This window comes from Urocampus carinirostris, chromosome 11 (assembly GCF_059441175.1).
Source record: "Urocampus carinirostris isolate Australia breed hairy pipefish chromosome 11, RoL_Ucar_1.0, whole genome shotgun sequence".
NCBI classification, from domain to species: domain Eukaryota; kingdom Metazoa; phylum Chordata; class Actinopteri; order Syngnathiformes; family Syngnathidae; genus Urocampus; species Urocampus carinirostris.
In genome coordinates this window covers 26,669,848-26,689,433 of record NC_142359.1, presented here as the reverse complement: position 1 = coordinate 26,689,433, position 19,586 = coordinate 26,669,848, and the positions used below count along the sequence as shown (strand labels likewise).

Here is a 19,586-nt window from a genome sequence, read left to right as displayed (position 1 = left end):
GGAGATGGAATCAATTCATCTCACAAGTGCTCTAGGAAACCTGGTGTCCATCATTATTTACATTTTAATCACTGAATCCGTTGAGTGTTACAAATATTTACCAGTTACACTCAAATGTTTATAATAAAGTTAGTAATGTGTCTACTTTTTTTTTGGGCGGTTTTTTAAAGTGATAGCATTGTCTAAGAAATTACAAAGATACAATTCTTGTGTTATTGGTAATTGTTTAGAACTTTTTTTGACTACATTAATCTTTGATAGCACATCCATGACTGTTATTAGTTGTCTTTAAGCTAAAAACTTTTTCTCACAAACTATCTTTAATATGGGCGGCATGGCGGGTCAGTGGTTAGCACGTCCACGGCACAGTTCTAAGGTCATGGGTTTAAATCCATCCTTTTTGCATTTTCTATCCGTGCCTGCGGGTTTCTTTCGGAGACTCCGAGTTCCTCCCACATTCCAAAAACATACATGGCAGGTGAAATAATGACTCGACCTTGTGCCCAGATATGAGTGAGCCCATGAATGGTTGTCTGTCTGTGTGCCCTGTGACTGTCTGGCAACTAGTCCAGGGGTTCCCCTGCCCACTGGCCAAAGATAGCTGAAATGGGCTCCAGCACTCCTAGATGAGGATAAGCAGTGTAGATAATGGATTGATACTGGATGGATCCTTAATATTAAAGGCCAGGAGATGGGAAGAACCTGCAATATTTTATTAACCTTAGTGTGGCATAACAACATAATTGAGAATCACAGCTCTAAATGTTACTTTTGTGCCACTTCTGTCTTTGCTTGGTAGTATCCAGAAGGCAGTGAAGGACAAGCCAAACTCCCAGGTCAGCTCAGAATCAAAGTTTGGTTCGGACTGGCTGCTGACGACAAACACTTCAACCCGTACGCCGAAGGAAAGCTGTCTGTGTTTGCCGAAACGGTAAAATGAATCCCTGGATTAATGGGTTACTTTAAATTTACATGGCTGATCTTCTGTATTGAAAGAACAAGTCCATGCAAAAATACGACTGGATGGCTTGACTTGCTGGTACCTTGCTAAGACTATCACCTATTATACTGTTTGGGTCTAAGGTGTATGCCAAATCAGAATAATTGGTCCTATCATCGCCCTCTACCATGAGGCATGAAAATCGCATGCCTCACTTTGCATCTGCAGTTGAGCAGCACAGTAGTATGTTACATACTAATTGTATTGATAATGATAGTGAAAATTCATCAATTTTGAAAAACAAATGGCTAAGTTCAATGGCAAATAGCTTTATTTGTGGATAATTATATCTAATATATATTTTTTTAATATTTCCATAACGGCAGACGAGGCACAGCTTCACATGCCTCGTCTGACTGCACACTACCACTTATGGGACACTCGATAATATAGCGCTTCTTTTTGGTAAAAAAACATTATTCATTAAAAAAATATATTGATTTGAATAATAAGGTAAAGTACATTAACTATCATAAACATATGCATTTTTTTAAATTCTCATAGGTAAAGAAATGTGTATTTATTTAACTTAACACAAGGCTCACGCAGAGGAAGCTGACATGATTATTTTCCATCTTGCTGTAAACGGTACCGCAAAGAAAAAAAAAACCTTGTGAAAGACAAGGGGAAAATTATACATAAGAACATGGTGCGTTTTGGTCACCTTGATTCTCTGTAGTTTACCTTGTCTTTGTAGCACTTGATTTTGGTTTCAATACACAATTCAGCAAGATCTGATGGTCAAATATTACAGAGTGTTCCTATAAAATACTGTACTTTTTTCTTTCACAACAGTATGAAAATCAGACTCGGCTTGCCCTAGTTGGCAGCTGGGGGACTACAGGTCTTACTTGCCCCAAGTTCAGTGATGTGACAGGAAGGGTGAAGCTGCCCAAGGAGAGTTTCAAACCCTCGCCCGGCTGGTCCTGGGCCGGCGACTGGTACATAAGCCCTGAAAGGACGTAAGTTGTTATGGCTCCAAGTGAAACCTTCAAAAGTTATTGTTCATATTGTTGGGAATTAAATATGTTATAAATGTAAGTTTTACCAAATTTTTCGAATTAGTTATCTGACTCCATTAACTAAACATAACCTTCATTCACCAAACGATGCATGCTTGTTTCTTTTTACGAAAAAATGGGCAACAGACCGGCATTTCCACACGGGGGCAGATTTAATTTCTTAAATAATAAACTAAGCGAACTCCATCTAATTAGCCGAATTAGTCTTCGTCGAGCCTCTTTTCCGATTGTCCCTCTCGTTCTCCGATCTTCTGAAGTTCTTTCTCCCGGCCCATGCCTTTTTCCCAAACTGCCGTGTCGGCCACCCCCCTGGGCGAGCCAGGAACGCCCATGTAGGCTACACCTCGTCGCCACCTCGTCGCCTCGATGTCTAAAGAAACTCAAAACAACACCAAGCGCTTTCACGTCACCAGGGCCCCGTTCTCCAAACATCACCCACCATCTGCGTCAGAATTCTGTTATCAACAGAACTAAACAAAGCATTCGCATTCGGAACGGCGTGACCGGTCATTGAACTTAAGCCTTCTCTGTGAAAAAGCTTCATTGCATTCAATAAATGTAACTTGTATAAAATCCTTTATAGTAAAAGGTATAAAATCCTTCAATATGATATTCCAAACCAGACTGCTGTTTGATGCGGATGCTGGTCACATGACCTACGCGGAGGAAGTCTTTGAAAACCAGATGCGGTTACCTGGTGGGCAATGGATTGGCATGCACGAAGGATACACAGATGTGGTACGGTTTTGTTAATTGGCACGCCGGCATAATCAATAATGTGACATCGTTCATCTCAAACTCCTCAATATGGAATAGAACGGGGAGAAGGCCGTGCCTAAAGATGACGTGGAATGTCCTCCAGGCTGGGTGTGGGAGGAGCCTGAGTGGAGTGAGGACCTCAACAGGGGCGTGGACGATCAAGGTTCGTCAAAATGCTGGTGAAATTACTTCTTGACGAGCCTTCAGTTTGAATCGTGTGTACAGGCTGGGAGTATGGCATCACGATCCCCCCGGACCGCCGCCCCAAATCCTGGGTCCCTGCGGAGAAGATGTACCACACCAACCGGCGAAGGCGGTGGATGCGCATGAGAAGGCGGGACCAGCAGAAGATGGACGCTCTCAGAAAGGTAATTTATTTCAAAGTTTTGTTAAGAAACTGTTGGAAAACTACAGACATGTCCACCTGGTGAGAATGGCTGACTTTTAAATACACACAATAGTTTCCTCCGGTTTCCTCCCACCTTCCAAAGACATGCATTTCAGGTGGATTGGCTGGTCCAAATTGTCCCTAGATGTGAATGAGTGAGCGAGTAGTCTGACCCTGTGTGCCCTGCGATTGGCTGGCAACCAGTTCAGGGTGTCCTCTGCCCACTGCCCGATGATTGCTGGGATGAGCTCCAGCACCCTCGCGACCCTACTGAGGATAAGCGGTGCAGCTAGTGAGATGAGATGAGATGAGAGCACCGGTGACAACACCAAAAGAAGCGCAAAATAAAAATGTGCTGCAGTTCTAAATAAATCCACTTGATGTCAGCTAGGCCAGGTACAACTTGCCTCGTGGTTTAAGCTGCGGGTTGAAATATGTCAACTTGATGTTGCCTAAGAAAGGTGCCTTGAACAAAGACACTATACTAGTACTTCCAATTATCTCTCTTTCCAGTGAACTCTCTCTCGCTCTTTCTCTCTCTCTCTCTCTCTCTCTCTCTCTCTCTCTCTCTCTCTCTCCATTCTTCTATTTGGCCTTTCACTCTCTTTCTCTTTTTATTTTTCTCTTTTTTTCTCTCTTTAACCATCTCTATATCTACTTCTCTCTCTTGTGCTTCCTTTTTTGTCTCTTTCTTTCTCCTTCACATTTTTTCTCATCTTCCGTCTCTTCTTTTCACTCTCTTTCTTTCATTCTCTCTCATGCTCACACTTTTTATGTGTCTTTTTCTCAAGGTGTCTTTTTCTCTTTTTTTCATCCTTTTGATCTTTTTCTCTCTCTTTTTCTCACCTTTTTCTCTTCTCTTTTCTTTCTATCTCTCTTTCTTTGTTCTCTCTTTCTCCTACTTTTTTCTCCAATTATCTCTCTTTCCAGTGAACTCTCTCTCTCTCTTTTACTCTCTCACTTGTTCTCTCTCTTTCCTTCCCTCTCTTCCTCCGTCTTTTTCTCCCTCTCTCATTCTGTTTTCTCAAACCTCCTTGTCTGGCCCCCGTGAAATTCTGTTTCTGGCATGTGGCCCCCAGCTAAATTGAGATTGACACCCTAGCAATAAATACAGCAACGATTGGATGGGAAGAAAGGTCTTATTTTGGTTGACTTAACTGTATCAATCCACAAGAAGGCAGTGTAGTACCACATATCTACTTCCACCAAAAGTGCTTCACTGCTCAGATTTGTACTTTGTATAAAGCACAATCCAGAGGGAAAACACTCGTAGTAGAATAAGGCCTACATTCTGATTGAAATTTTTTAATGTTAAAAAAAATTAGGTGTTAATGTTAAACATATTTTTCTATTGTGCGTCTTTGTAGAGTTGGAAAAACATATTTGTCAAACAGGAGTAAAAAGTACAAAGTAAAGAGTAATATATTTTTCAGACTATAAGGCGCACCAGAGATAACATTTGAGAAAAATTGGACGTATGCTTATTAAGTGTCAGACTGTTGATAAACAAATATATGTCTGGACAATGTCACCAATCACTGAAATATGTCATGCCACATATCATTAGAAAGCTCTAACTCATGGGATTTAAGATATGATGACACCCAAAAACTATAAATCCAGGGTAGCTCATCAATTGCGTCCTCTGGCAGTCATGAAATGAATTTAATATCAGCAAAATGGTGTTATTACATCCAGGATAGTCCCGATAATCCAACCGTGTAAAATATTTACTCCAAAACGCACGATAATGCCAACACATAAACAAAAATCTGCCTGAAAGCATTTATGCATCGTTGGGCGTTCTTAGCTGTGTTCTGTTCATTTCGCCACATTACTTCTATTTACAAATAAACAAACTCCTACAAATTAAACCAATATGGCCGTTAGCATGTCCTTTTGATTGACACAACTCTCGGCCAATAGTGGGCTTTTTTCACAGACCACAGCCCACATTAGCCTAGTGGCCTGTATTGACAAAACCGAGATTGCCCTTTTTAGCTTTGAATATCTTTAGCCAGTAGTAACCCACTCAAATGATGATTGACACATTGGTTAGCCAATGAAATTCCCCCTAAAAGTTTGGCCATTTTCCAGGGATGTCTTTAAATCAGAGCCAAAAATGAACGTGCGTGCAAGCTGTGATCCATTTTTACGCGCTATCATCACGCGCAAGTGTCCACAATCATTGATTGACTTCAGGAAAGAAAGGTCAAACATTTAGAATGCTTTCAAAATGTCTTAAAAATTAGCCAAAATAAAATAGGTCTAAACTTGTTGTCTTCAAATGGCCACTTTTGGAAACGGCCAGACTTATTCTTAGAAAAATGAGTAAAATACTATGTTTTGTTTTTCCTATTATGATAAAATTTGTCGAAGCTATTGTCTCACCTGTTTTCCAACTAAGATGCCCATGCTACACTCATCGATTGAAAAAAAGAAAAATCAGGCGAGAATAAAAACCTATTTCCGTGTGTTTCAACTCAGATTACTCAATGTTAGTAGCAGTGATTATTTGTTTGGGAAAAAACTTCAGAGTGTTACCTTTCAAAAGAGACCATTAGCTCAGGAGGTAGAGCGCTTGTGTTGGGATCAAGAGGTCCCAGGTTTGATTCCCGGATCCTCCGTGTTATATGTGGAAGTGTCCTTGGGCAAGACACTGAATCCCTAATGCTCTCAATAAGCAGGTAGGCGCCTTGCATGGGTGACTCCCTATTGGTGTTGGTAAGTGTGAAGCACATTGTAAAGTGCTTTGGGAGGTCTTCATTGACTTGAAAAGTGCTATATAAATGCAGAACATTTACCAAAATTTTCCATATTCTCCAAATGGTTCAGGAACAGCATTCAATTTATTTCAGGTATGTCTTGGACTGGGATTTTAGGCAAATTTTACAGGAACAATAAGTGTTAAAAATGTCATTGAAGATAAATATTATAAAATATGGTTTTCCAACTTAAATTAACTGATTCATTTCAGTTATTCCATTCCAATTCTGTTTTAGTACATTTTCTAATATGTATTCTTTTGTTTTTTAGCAAGATTTTTGCAATCTAAAACACAAACATTGTTCCCAAATATTTATTCAGTCACCAAATAAAAATGGAAATACATTATTTAAAAAGTAAATTCAGTTTACTTGTTGAACCATATTTTAAAATATTTATTTAAAGAAAAGAAAATCACACTTTTTTATGCAACTTTAGCTCTTACAGTAGTTTCATGCAAGCATAATCTAGTGTGCTTTATATGTGAAAAAACTGTATTTCACCAAATACTATATTTAAAGTGTTTCTTAAATTCTGGTGTGCCTTATAGTCCTAAATTATGGTACAGTACGTGAATCTTTTGGGAAAATGTTACATATTTATAAAGTACTGAAATTGGGGTCATGTTTAATGACTTTTTAGCACATTCGCTTCACAGTTCAGAGGTCCCGAGTTTAATTCCAGCTACTGGCCTCCCTTTGCTGAGTTTGCATCATCTCCCCGTGTCTGTGTGGATTTTTCCCTTGTTTCCTACCACAAAAACATCATGGCAGATTGATTGGTGACTCCAAATTGTCCCTAGTTATGGGTCTGTGAGGGGTTGTATGCTTTTGTGTTCCCAGTGACTGGTTGGCAATCAGTTCAGTCTCCCCGATATCTGCTGGGATGGGCTCCAGTGCCCCCGCGATCCTAGTGAAAATTAGCAGATCAGATATGGAATAAATAAATAAATTAACGAAGTACTGAAGTAAATTTGAAAAAAGCTGCTCTCATGCCAATCCAGCAACGTCCGGATGAAGCGGCTTCAGAGGGCTGGGAGTACTCCTCCTTATTCGGCTGGAGGTTCCACCTGAAGCCGAGGAAGACGGACAGTTTCCGGAGGCGGCGGTGGAGGTGCCGCATGGAGCCTCTGGAGAAGACGGGCCCGGCGGCCATATTTGCTCTGGAGTGTTCCCTGGTAAGACTGGCCCATGGTAAACCTATCTTCGAACGAGCATTCGACCCCCGTTGCCCTTCTTGCTCCCACAGAGCAGCATCGAAGACAAGCATGACGACAAGTCTGTCACCACCACCTTCGGAGTCAACCGGCCTACCATTTCCTGCTTCTTTGACCGTGAGTCGCTTCGCTTCATGAAGTCTTCCTCCACATCAGTCTGCTGATGTTTCGTCTATTTTTAGGGGGCACCCGCTACCATTTGCGCTGCTACATGTATCAAGCCAGGGACCTGATGGCAATGGACAAGGACAGCTTCTCAGGTATACTGCTTAACATTTTTCTCTCTATGTTGTATAAAAAAAATGACCAAGGCCCCTTGTTCAGGAATGGGCAAACTCTGCCGTGCTGGTCCGTTAGGCTTTTGAATACGACCCACCAAACAGAAATAGTAAAAGTATAATGTTAAAAAGGTACTACTAGGGATTTTCCTTTTGCTGCAATGCCCACATTTCCCCAAAAGATAGCACACTGAGACCACCTTGTCTATTATTGGAATCACACCATCTTTTCCGTGCTGCGCAATCTGTGACGACCAGAACTAAAATAAAATCTTCGCGCACGGAACGGATGGTACCATTAAAAGCTTTTCTTTTTAGTTTTCTTTTCAATCTGTTTCGAGTTGATATTCAAGCCCTTCATTAAAAATGAGCCGCAGAAAAAAGAAAATACACAGTGCAACAGCCCGATTGGAGAGATGACAGAACGATCATGATGGTAATTGCAATCCACGTAGCTTCAAAGGAGTTTTAAACATGTGACAATTGTTTGATGACACTCGAGAGTGGTGCCCATTGGTGGAATTTAACAAGCTAATGAATTAATTAAGCTTATTTAATGGTTAAATAAGTCACCCTGTCACCTTTATAGCAAACACTAGCCTATTTACGACCTTTGTGTCATTCTTGTCTCCAGAGCCCCCTTGTGAACTACCTCCTCCACCCACCTCTAAAAATATATTCCCTATAACCCATATTTGTTTATCAAGGAAAACAAAGAACAACAACACACCAAGCGTTTCCAATGTCAGGCATAACACACTTCCTTGCCCTTTTGCCCTTTAAGTTTTTAACACATTTTGGTGCTTGATAAAGGGACTTATTGTATCATTTGGCTTTAATTCTTTCCAATTCCATGACATGTAACAGATCCAGACACTGTATTGGCAGATACCCAAAATCAAATTTCCTCCGGGCTCGTCCCTTCTGCAAAATTGAAGAACCCAAAGATGGTCAAAAAGTTTGACCACACCTGACCTAGCTACTACCACGGTCAGTTAGATAATCATAACCTCTTTAGGTTCTCCATATTTGTTTTCACACGATTTCATGCGCGATTGGAAAAGCTCACTGCAAGAATTGCATGTGTTTGCACGTTGTGTGACATTAGACTAAGGAGATTTCGTTTTCTATAGATCCCTACGCCATCGTGTCTTTTCTCCACCAGTCCCAGAAGACAGTCACGGTGCGAAATACCCTAAATCCCACCTGGGACCAGACTCTCATCTTCTATGATGTAGAGATTTTTGGGGACCCAGAGGCCACAGCGGCCAACCCCCCTCTTGTGGTGGTGGAACTTTATGACCAGGACACTTACGTGAGTCAAAAAGTTTGTATGGGAATTCATCAATTTGCAAATGGATACATGTTCAACCACAGGGAGCGGACGAGTTCATGGGTCGTTGCATGTGCACGCCCACACTGTGCCGCTCGCCGCGCCTGGCCTGGTTTCCCGTCCGCCATGCCGACAAAGACGTCGGGGAGCTTTTGGCAGCGTTTGAGCTCATACGTCGGGAGAAGGTCAGTGGGCATTTGGGGGTGTTTTGAATGCTTAAGGTCTTTAGTAATAATGTGCTGTGCAGCCAGCAGTTCACCATGTTCCCGGGCTAGAGGTGGGTTCATTGCTTTCCACTTCCATCTTTATGTTCGTTTGCACGTCATTAAATTTGTTCTTGTTTCTCTTACATTTACAGGCCGACGTGGGCACGTCTAATAATGCTCTGGACGAGGTAAGCCCCAGGGTTGAAATAGAGGTTTTAACACTTTCTCAGGCTTTTTCGCACATTCCTAAATATCTCTATGGAATTGTAAACACAGTAATGATGATCTTGTGTCGTGTTACTCACAAATGTAATAAACTAGTGTGAAGAGTTTTTCTTGTGTTTTGTGTCTCCTGAAGATGATGTTCCCGGGATTGTTCTCTGACAGTCTGCAGAGATTGGTATGGAAAATGAACGGCAATTTCACAAACGTCAACACAACCCAATGATATTATTATATGTTTACGAATGCTGCCTCAATTTGGCAGCCAGAGGAGTCCGACCTTCCATGTTTACCACCTCAGAGGGAGCCCAACGTCTTCACAGTGCCTCGAGGAATCAAACCTGTTCTGCAGAGAACAGCCATCGAGGAACGGCTGAGTGATTTTTTTGTATAATATCTTAAAGGCTTTAAGAACACATCCTCTTAAAATGTGCATCTCAAAATCTGTTCTAATAATGTATTATTTTTCTTATAATACTATATTTTCAACCTCTGTAATCCCTCTCAGCTTCATACTTTATGGTCTCTGTGCGGGTTCAAAAATATTCCGTGATCCATTAGCACCGATCTTATATTGTTGCAAGTGGGAGCTGGCAGAGCCCATTTTTGTTGGGACTAGTGGCTTTTTTATGTCTTTCTGTCAACTGCACTCATGAGGCCACAATCCATTATCTGCCATCTCATGTTGCTGTCAGATGGAGTGCCATTCTAACCCGCCTAAAATAAAAATTTTCATTGTAGATGCGATCGGATATCGACTATTGCTGAAAGCAGTGGTTGAAAGAGGAAATCTGTGTCTTGCCGGCATTTTTTCCGTTATTTCCGCCTAAAATGAACAGCACCACTGCAGCCACCATTTTTTTTTTTTTTTTTTTGGTTGGGGTCGGCGTTGTAGGCCGTTTAAGTATGCCATTGTGTCCCGCCCAAAATGAAGTGCACTGTTAAGCCTCAATCCATTATCCTCAGTCAACTGGTGGTGCAGGCGCAGGCGGAGCGCATTTATTAACGAGGAATGGTTAATTTGTGGATTTTAGCATATCGTTGGGAGTTCTGATCCCTGTTACGGCACTAAATGAGGGATTACAGTATTTTTAGTAAATATCTTTATTTGTAAAAATGTAGTAATAAAATGATATTTAATTGTGTTTTATTTCTAAATGTTTAAATTACATGATTGAGTCAATCAGTCAATATTACAGCAGCCATATAAATGCCCTGAAAAGTTTGAAAAATAATTCAATTGTTATAAAGGAGAAGAAGCTTTTATCATTATTGGATTTAGGACTCAAGTAATGGAAATTGATATACGATGTATATGATGTCTGTGTCATTATGTAAAAAAAATAAATTTAATATGTTTTTTTTAAACTCATTTAGGCATTATTATTTAAAATAATTCACCTGTAAAAAAGTGTAAATAGAAATGGGAATCGCTAACCAATTTCACAAACAATAAGATTTTTTCTTGCGTGTAGGTTTTGGCATGGGGCGTCCGCAACCTGAAGAGCTTCAAGTTGGCCAGCGTCACCTCACCCAGTCTGCAGGTCGAGTGTGGCGGCATAACAGTGCAGAGCTGCGTCATCCGCTGTGTGAAGAAGAAGGCCAACTTTGACATCAACACGCTCTTTCTCGACGTGGTAAGCAACAAGAGTCGGGGACTGACCTTTACACCGCACCTTCAGGAAAGCCACAGCCAAATGTGGAAATGTCGCACACTTTTTTCCAGCTCCATCACGATTGCTGTTGTCTTATTGAGGGAGCGTGCACTCGCAGATGGAAACATTCACAAATATTTTCCCCTAAATCACTCGACAGGGTGCCGCGGTGTGACACTTCTAGTCCCGTGCTGGAAACGTTCACATATTTTCCACTTAAAGCTGTCTGGCAATTGTATGTTGATTCATTTTATTTTCAGGTAATCAGGTGGGATGACTAACATACTGGTAATGATGTTAGTCTGCCAATGTACTCTCAAAATCACTTTTTCAGCACTTTTTCTTTGTCGTAAGTGGGAAATTAGTGACACCGGCTGGCAACCGGTCCGGGGGTCCCCTGCCCAATGCCCGGAGATAGCTGGGATTTGCTCCAGCACCCCCGTGACCTTACTGAGGATAAGCGGTGCAGATAATGGATGGATGGATATTAGTAGAAACATATTTCAAAAATAAGTGAAGAGAAATAGTGAAATGACAGAGGAGTCGATAAGTAAAATAAAAGTAAAATAGGCAGGACAAATGTATTGGTTTTTTTTTTTGTGGAGCCAGTAACATTACATTACAATGATCTATTTTGTGGAAATTGAGAGCAGGGAATTACAATGCAGTCTTACCTCTACATACACTAACAAAAGTGATGGGTCACCCAGACAATAGTGAGTTTTCCATGAAAAGTGACCTTTTTTAAATCAAAAGAGTTGCAAAATAAGATAAAGTATCGTCGAGACATTGAGAAGCTTAGAAATAATGATTTATATTTGGAAAAAAATAATCCCCTAAACTTTACTTTCTTCAAAGAAGGAAATTTTCTAAGTGACCCCAAACTTTTGAACAGTAGTGTACGAGCACCTCTAAACACCAGAATTTGTATCCACAAGATTTATTCATTCATCCATTCATTATCTGCACCACTTATCGTGGCTACAAGGTTTGATTAAAACAAAATCTTGCTCTGCGTACCACTGAAAATCTACTTGAGAACGCTGTTCGCGCTACTGTTCTTTTTAATGACCATAACCTTACACATTTCGGAACAATTTAAAGTGGAGGCAGGGACAATTTTTTCAGATACGTTTTCCTTTAAAATCCCCTAGAAAGTGAAAGTATTGTGAATGCAGCTAAAAGGGCAATAGATAGTGATGTGTAAAAATTGAAAAGTTCAGTAAGTTTACGTTTAAGTGTACAGTAAATGCTTACATGGAATAAACAGTCTCATGCTCGCTGTCACTCTTCCCGCACTCCTATCCCCACTGCCCCCATACCACGCATAACCCTTCGTTATGGCAACTACCTCATAAAAAAACACACAATTTTGTTACGTTATTCGCATTTTATTTATCTTATTACTGTATTTTCTATGTTTGACTTCTATTTGAATGTGTTTTTGTGTGTGATTTTTTTGTGTCACTATTTAAGGTGATCTAAGATGCTTTTGGGAGTTCGGGGAACAGACCAATTATTTTAAATTTCTTTACGTCGGGAAAATTTGCTAATTACACGAGCAATTCGAGCTACGTGCTTGATCCTGGAACATATTGGGCTCTTATGAAGAGGTACCATTGGAATCTATTGGTTTTCCTTGCCCAGATGTAGGTTTTAGATCCAGGGATGGTGTAATAACAGTCTTTAGTTTGCAATAGTCTTTGGTCTGTGCAGCCCTTTCAAACTCCTTGTGATTAAAGGCTATACAAATAAACATGACCTGAATTTTGGGTTCTCCTTTATTCTCATTGGTAACAACATAGTTTAGAGTGAGATGAACAGGAAAAATAAGATAAAAACGGAATGTTAAAATAAAGCAATTATTTAAATGGTAAAGGGTCTGCATTTATGTAGCGCTTTTCAAGTCACTGAAGACATCCCAAAATAATTTACAATGTGCTTCACACTTGCCCAATCAATCACACTTTAGGGGTTCAGTGTCTTGACCAAGGACACTTTGACATTTAACTCTGAATCGAACCTGCGACCTCTCGGGCCCAAGAGGAGCGCTCTACCTATTGTGCTACTGCTGCCCTCTTTACAAGGTAGTGCTTGGAGAGAAGCCTAAATTGTAAGTGCATCAGAACAATAGTGGAAAGAAAATAGTGCAATGACAGCACAGTAACATTTTTCCAAAAGAAAAGTCGAAAAATAAAATAAGAACACTCATTATCTTATACATAGATAAGATATCATATATATATATATATATATATATATATATATATATATATATATATCTCATCTCATCTCACCTCATCAGCTGTACCGCTTATCCTTATTAGGGTTGCGGGGGGGCTGGAGCCCATCCCAACCATCTCTGGGCAGTGGGCAGGGGACACCCTGAACTGGTTGCCAGCCAATCGCAGGGCACACAGGGACAGACAACTCGCGCGCTCATTCACACCTAGGGACAATTTGGACCGGCCAATCCACCTGAAATGCATGTCTTTGGAATGTGGGAGGAAACCGGAGTGCCCGCAGGAAACCCACGCAAGCACGGGGAGAACACACAAACTCCGTACGGTAAGTCCGGTAGCTGGATTTGAACCACACAGGAGGTTCCCAAGACCTTAGAACTGTGCCGCACAAGCGCTGACCACTGCGCCGCCATGCTGCCCATATATATATGTATATATATATATATATATATATATCATATATTTTCGGTTCTTTGCACTTGTTTAGGGAGGTGGTGTCCAAGGGTAAGAAACTGCCAAGAGGTTAATTAGAGAGAGTATTTATTGCTGTGACATTGGTCGCATGAAGTCGATCATTTTTGACTATGGACTCTGATTGGATTATGTCCCAGTGGGCATTGTTTGTTTAATTGCCGACTTTGGCTCCTGTTTTTTTCTCAGAGACTCCCTCTGGAGGAACTCTACATGCCCCCCCTTGTGATCAAGGTTATCGATAACCGTCAGTTTGGCAGGAAGCCCGTGGTGGGCCAGTGCACCATCCGTTTCCTGGAAGATTACCGCTGTTCTGATGAGGAGGAAGACAAAGAGGACAGGGACCAGAGAGACCAGGTGGCTGTGGATGAGAGCCGAGGTGAGTTAACAGTGTGATCCTGTGATGTCGAAAGGGTCTCAGCCGTGTTTGTTCCCACAGGTCTGATTCCACGCGTGGTCAGCGGTGACGCCTTTATCACCGTGGATGACGAGGAACCGCTCATTACGCATCAGGTTGTGTAATTTTTGTCATTTTGAATCCGTCTCTCGCTGCTAACAAATGTTTATCCTTTCTGTTTGCTTTGTTGCACTAATAAAGCTAAGTATTAGCAGTTTCCTAATTTTTACTTACAAAGCTCAAGATATTGCATTTTTGAGGGCCAATATGTAGATAAAGTGTTCAAAAGACACTTTTTTTTTTTAGTTTAAGGTCCCTCTTATGAACAATTGGGAGTTCTGCTTAAACAAATGGAGGTCACCTTCCCACTCAAAAAAGATGCAAGAGACAATATGCTTAAAACTACCTAGTGTGCGGCAGGAAATTGCATAATTTTATCCTCGCAAAAAAATCCATGCCAAGCTATTGAAAACTTTGTTTTCTTCAAGTGATCAGCCGAGTAACCGTACTATTCATACATATAAGTAGCTGGCAACAGATTACTTTTTTCGTATATAAACTGATTACTATTTATACGCTCTTGAAGGGTAATATACTTAATAACTAATTTGATAAAGCTGTTTAAGATTTCACAGGAAAAATAATAAATCAAAAAAAGAATAAATATATTAATGTTATTGTTTTATTATTTCCCCTAAAATAAATAAACAAATTTAGAAAGTAGAAAAACATTTTCCATTGGCAGGTAATTTTTAGCTTAGTTAAAGTGTTATTTTTGTTATTTTCCAACAAGATAACAAGGTAGTAAAATGTATTTGACCAGCTCGGTGGCCTTGGGGGTAGGGCGCCCGCTCCGAGACTGGGAGGTTGCTGGTTCAAGCCTCAGCCGAGTCATACCTAAGACTTACAACATTGGTACTCATTGCCTCCCTGCTTGGCGCTCGGCATTAGGGGTTGGAATTGGGGGGTTTGGTCACCTAATGACTCCCAATACAGCAGTTGGGTTGAGCGAGAGGGCTGGGAACCCCCTCCTCTGTGTCAATCTCCCAGAAAGAGTCAGGAATGTGTTCTTGACTCTAGCCACCTCCCACTAGGGGGATATGGCTCCGGTATATGTACATAAAATGTAAAAAAAAAACAGGTTAAAATATAGTAAATTAAAATATTTCAGCAAAAAAATGACTAAAATTAATAAGAAAAACTTGATTCTGTCAATTTACACAACATGAAATTTAAGCTTTAAACAAAATAAATGTGCTTTGCCTCAAAAATGTTAAGAAACACTGGATCAGATCTATAATGTGGCAGACATTACAAAAACACTTGCCTCCATGTAATCCTTTTCACTCAAAGCTTTATACCACTAACCTTTTTTTGTGTGTGTTTGTTTTGTATGTGTGCATGTGTGTAGCTTGCAGATGGAGCAAGTTCTGTTATTATTAACCTCTCCACCTCTAGCTTCAGTCTTCATGTGGGTAACAAACTTACTTTCATTCTTGCATACACACACGGCATTGATGCATACTGTACCCATCAAGCTTGTTTTTGAGCAAATTTGTGCTGATTTAAGGATCACACTGTCACTGATTCAAAACTGAACAATGCAGATTTTTTTTTTTTAGATTACAGTAATTTCTTATTTTTCACTGGGGTTGCGTTCCAAATAGGAACCGCAATAATCAAAACCTGCGGAGTAGAAACTTTTACTTTCTTATAGTTTGAATCCAAAGAACAAATCCTATTTAAAGTCTCAAGAATTTATTTGACATTAAAAGTACTGTGAAAGGGATGGGCGCAGTCAAGCTGTATTTGCCCAAGAAACACCACAGGAATTGTGCCCCTACAACTCTTGTGGTTAAGGGATCTGTGAACCATGAACTTTGTGAAACGTTTTTTATTTATTTTTGATTGATTCAGGACACTATAGGTTTTTTCAGGGTTGCCCCATAATTTTAAAAACTTAAAAAGTTTTGAATTTGATAACCGTAAATTAAGGCATTAAAAAGGTCTTACATTTTGTCTAAAAGTCATAGATTTAAATCTCAAATGTCTTAATTTTACTATCTTTCATCTGCATGATAGAGCTAATAAATGGATAATAAGTAAACAAACAAAATTATTGAAGGTTATGTCATAAAATGAGTTTTCATTTTCTCAGACATTATCGATCACTGACCGATAAATGCAATGTGTCGGTCGGAAAATACAGATTTTCGAGTTTCGAGAATTGTGGGATTTGGTCTTGAAAAGGTCTTAAAAAGTGTTGAATTTGAGTGGAAAAATCCTGGGGGAGCCTGGTTTTTACTTTTGTTGAAAATTTGTCACCATCATGTGGATGTTATAGGAAAACAAAAACATAGCGTGAAAAAAGTATTACAAACAACAAATAAAAGTAATGTTCCCTAGAAAGTTTTTTTTTTTTTTTTTTGCAAATAACTTCTGTACTGTCAGACGTGCTATCTATTTTGTACACTATCTGCACTTTTACTTCAGATTAGATTTTGTCGCCATCATGTGGATCTCATGTGGATCAGCATGTCAAGAAGTCTAACTTTGTTGGCGATAGAAAGCATCTTTTTCTCTGAGTTTTGGTGCTTTTGTCTGTCCAGAGTGATCTGTTGACATGATGGCTTTTAGAGAAACTCCAAATTTAAAAAGATTTGAGCGTACATAATGTAGGTGTATCGGGCTTTTTTTGGTATGTGTACAGCTTAGAGCGCAACGTTTTCGATGCACAGGCAGACACAGGCAAAAAAAAGGAGCAGGGAAAATGTTTAACCAATCTGAATGCAGAACACAACGCACGATGAAAATCCACTAAGTTGTGAAACTGCGAAAAGTAACCCGCCATACAGCTAAGGATCACTGTAATCAAATGATCGTTGTTTTCATTTTTACTGTTTCTTCATTCAAATGCACTACTATCAAATTTGTTCAATTTGTAACGAATTTTAGAGCATTTCAACGCACTCTGATCTCTCCAGCCTTTGTGTTGTAATTTTGAAAGAAACCTTATTTTTAGTGTTTTGTTTCAAATCTTGTGTAAAAACATAGACAAAAGAATTAAGCTGCTGGCTAACGAGAGTTCGGCCAGTTGGGACATTTTTACTGATGAGCGTTTATTTTCTGTGCGCCACTGATGGATCACAGCGTCTGCTCCAGGATGAGGATGGAAGATGGAAGGAGATGAAACAGGACACTTCTCGTATTGTGCGCTTGCGGTCGTGGCCCGCCAAAAGAAGCGGCGCTTGCGAGACGAAGCTTCTCGAAGCCTCGCGCGTCGCGCCGTGCGGTTCCGCGCGAAATCAGATCCCTCCGTTCGAACGTCAGACTGTGCTCATCGTAACATTCTTCCATTTTATTTATTCAAGCCAGGTCAATTAGAAGACTTAGCATGAACCGGACCAGACTACACACGTTAGCACTCACGTTGCATGTGCGAGTACACTTCCTGGCCTGTCCTGGCCCCCGATCACCAGTAATTGGGGGTGATTTCTTTCTCTCTAAACAGAGATATTTGTTTTATTAAGGGTCCGATATTGAAGCCAGTCAAATTAAAGGCTTGGCTTTCTTTCTGGCTGCAGCCAAAGTCAACAGTGCCGCTACACTGTAGATCCTTTGCACCGCAGACACTGAGCATAGAGCGGCTTGAGGAGGGACAAAGTCAATAAAGCAGAAGCGCAACTTTAAAAAGGGAGCAGAAATAAGCAGGAGTAATAAGTCATGGAGGGCAAAAAAAAAAGGCTTTTGCTTCTTCTTTTTTCACTGGCTCCATCAGGTGGTGATGACGTTGACCAAATCAGAATTGGAATCGTTTTTGTCAACATCCTAAACATTGTTTGCAACGTGTACAGACATGACGCTACAGGAGTAACACGTTATAAGGACGAAAAAAGTACATTAGGATAGATAAGCAAATCTATTTTCAAGGTAGTGCTTGGGGACTGGCCTAAATTGGAAGTGCATTGTAACAATAGTTCAATGAAAAATAGTGCAATAACATTTAGCAGCAGTTAAATCACAAAATGTTTTTGTGTACATTGTCTGTGATCTCATATTTTTTCTGGATTTGAAAGCATTTTCAGAAGATGGTTGTCAGCCTCCTTGCTGTGACACCCCTTTCGATATTTCTCAGTTACAATGGGCGCAAATTTGGCGTAGTTGACCCCGCAGAGAGCGGGTTAAATGCTAAATGCTGCCCTTCGGAAAAAGGAGTAAATTCGTCATGCTTATGCGCGAGTGTAGGAAAGGACCATGAGGGTGTCCTATGCCGAGAGCAGGGTTGGGTAGGGTTACTTTAACTGGATTACTTTCAATTACTTTTGGATTACTCCAATACCAAATATCCTGATAAAAGACAAAAGAAACTCAATATGAGTAAAATGATGACTCACAACATGTGGTAAGCTTTCTCTCCTGGCTTTGATCTCTTTGATCTCCGGCAAAACTAACAAAAAATGCGACAAAAACAAAATGAAAACAAATGCAAACAGCTTGCCAACATCATTTTTGCCGTTCCATGTATTCTGTTACTCCCCAAGCCTGCACAAATTTTAGTCATTTTATTCATATTTAGTTTCTTTTGTCTTTTATTAGCATATTTGGTATTGGAGTCATTCAAAAGTAATTGAAAGTTATCCAGTTAAAGTAACCATACCCAACCCTGGCCGAGAGCAACCCTGCCATGAGTGAACTCTTGTTTAACATTCGAGCGCCCACACGAAGGAAAAAGTGGCGCATGGACATTTTAGCGACATTCGGCAGGTCTCTGGATCAAAAGTAAAGAAGCGTGCAACACTTTGTAGCCCTACTGAGAAGAATGGCTAAAGTGAAAATGAGATAACTTTTAGTCAACTTGACGACAATCATGCTGGGAAAATGAGTCCCCATTTGAAAAGAAAAATAAATAAAAAGCGGACCACTTGCATCCAAACCGCAGAGTGCCGTCAGTCAACATTTGTGAGAATAGAAGACGGCCAGAGCGGCCTCACATGACTCGTTGCAGCCCCTCTCGCACTTTACACACTTTACTTTCACGCCAGCACACATTCCAGAACAAAGAGACTTTTTGTTTTCTCCAAGAGCAAACTCTTCATGTGGTTTGAGGAGAAAGTCAGAGAAATGTGTTAACAAGCGACATAGAAAGCGTTTAATCTTTTTACTTTGGGACCACTCCGACAACTCTAGAGGCTCCATTTTCTCAGATTTATTGATTGATTCTGGTGTCAGGTGCACGATTCCATCCATCTTAAGCGAACTCTTTCCATAAATGACCTTTGTTTATTACCCCGCCAGGAAGAGGAGTTGATGGACTGGTGGAGCAAGTTTTACGCTTCCACAGGGGAGACGAACAAATGTGGGACTTATCTGGAGCGAGGCTCGGACATCCTTCAGGTCAGCATCCTTATGATGGTTTTTTTTCGGCTATTGTTTTTTATTTTACTTTTTAACTATACGGCTCAGGTCTACGACAAAGAGTTGGAGAAGGTAGAGGCGTTCGAGGGTCTTTCGGATTTTTGTCAAACATTCAAGCTGCGGCGTGGAAAGTCGCAGGCGGAAGGGGAAGATCCTTCAGTAGTAGGCGAGTTCAAGGTGAATCACTCGTTTCAGATCGGCGATGCATCTAAGCG

The 19,586-nt window shown here is 40.5% G+C and overlaps 1 protein-coding gene across 2 annotated transcripts in view; it reads left to right on the top strand.

Moving 5' to 3' along the window:
- The window catches only part of dysf (dysferlin, limb girdle muscular dystrophy 2B (autosomal recessive)), a 53,608-nt gene that overhangs the window by 22,288 nt on the left and 11,734 nt on the right, over nt 1-19,586 (top strand). Inside the window, exons 25-44 of one of the 2 annotated variants that reach the window (XM_088346806.1) lie at nt 800-931; nt 1,796-1,962; nt 2,646-2,760; nt 2,839-2,944; nt 3,007-3,149; nt 6,939-7,112; nt 7,184-7,268; nt 7,334-7,411; nt 8,563-8,744; nt 8,807-8,947; nt 9,010-9,039; nt 9,121-9,156; nt 9,327-9,368; nt 9,456-9,558; nt 10,667-10,827; nt 13,749-13,938; nt 13,999-14,072; nt 15,368-15,427; nt 19,252-19,350; nt 19,420-19,548. In XM_088346806.1, coding sequence (XP_088202932.1) covers nt 800-931; nt 1,796-1,962; nt 2,646-2,760; nt 2,839-2,944; nt 3,007-3,149; nt 6,939-7,112; nt 7,184-7,268; nt 7,334-7,411; nt 8,563-8,744; nt 8,807-8,947; nt 9,010-9,039; nt 9,121-9,156; nt 9,327-9,368; nt 9,456-9,558; nt 10,667-10,827; nt 13,749-13,938; nt 13,999-14,072; nt 15,368-15,427; nt 19,252-19,350; nt 19,420-19,548 — 2,247 coding nt within the window. The remainder of the gene's footprint in view (nt 1-799; nt 932-1,795; nt 1,963-2,645; nt 2,761-2,838; nt 2,945-3,006; nt 3,150-6,938; nt 7,113-7,183; nt 7,269-7,333; nt 7,412-8,562; nt 8,745-8,806; nt 8,948-9,009; nt 9,040-9,120; nt 9,157-9,326; nt 9,369-9,455; nt 9,559-10,666; nt 10,828-13,748; nt 13,939-13,998; nt 14,073-15,367; nt 15,428-19,251; nt 19,351-19,419; nt 19,549-19,586) is intronic. The other variant, XM_088346807.1, reaches the window with a different exon arrangement.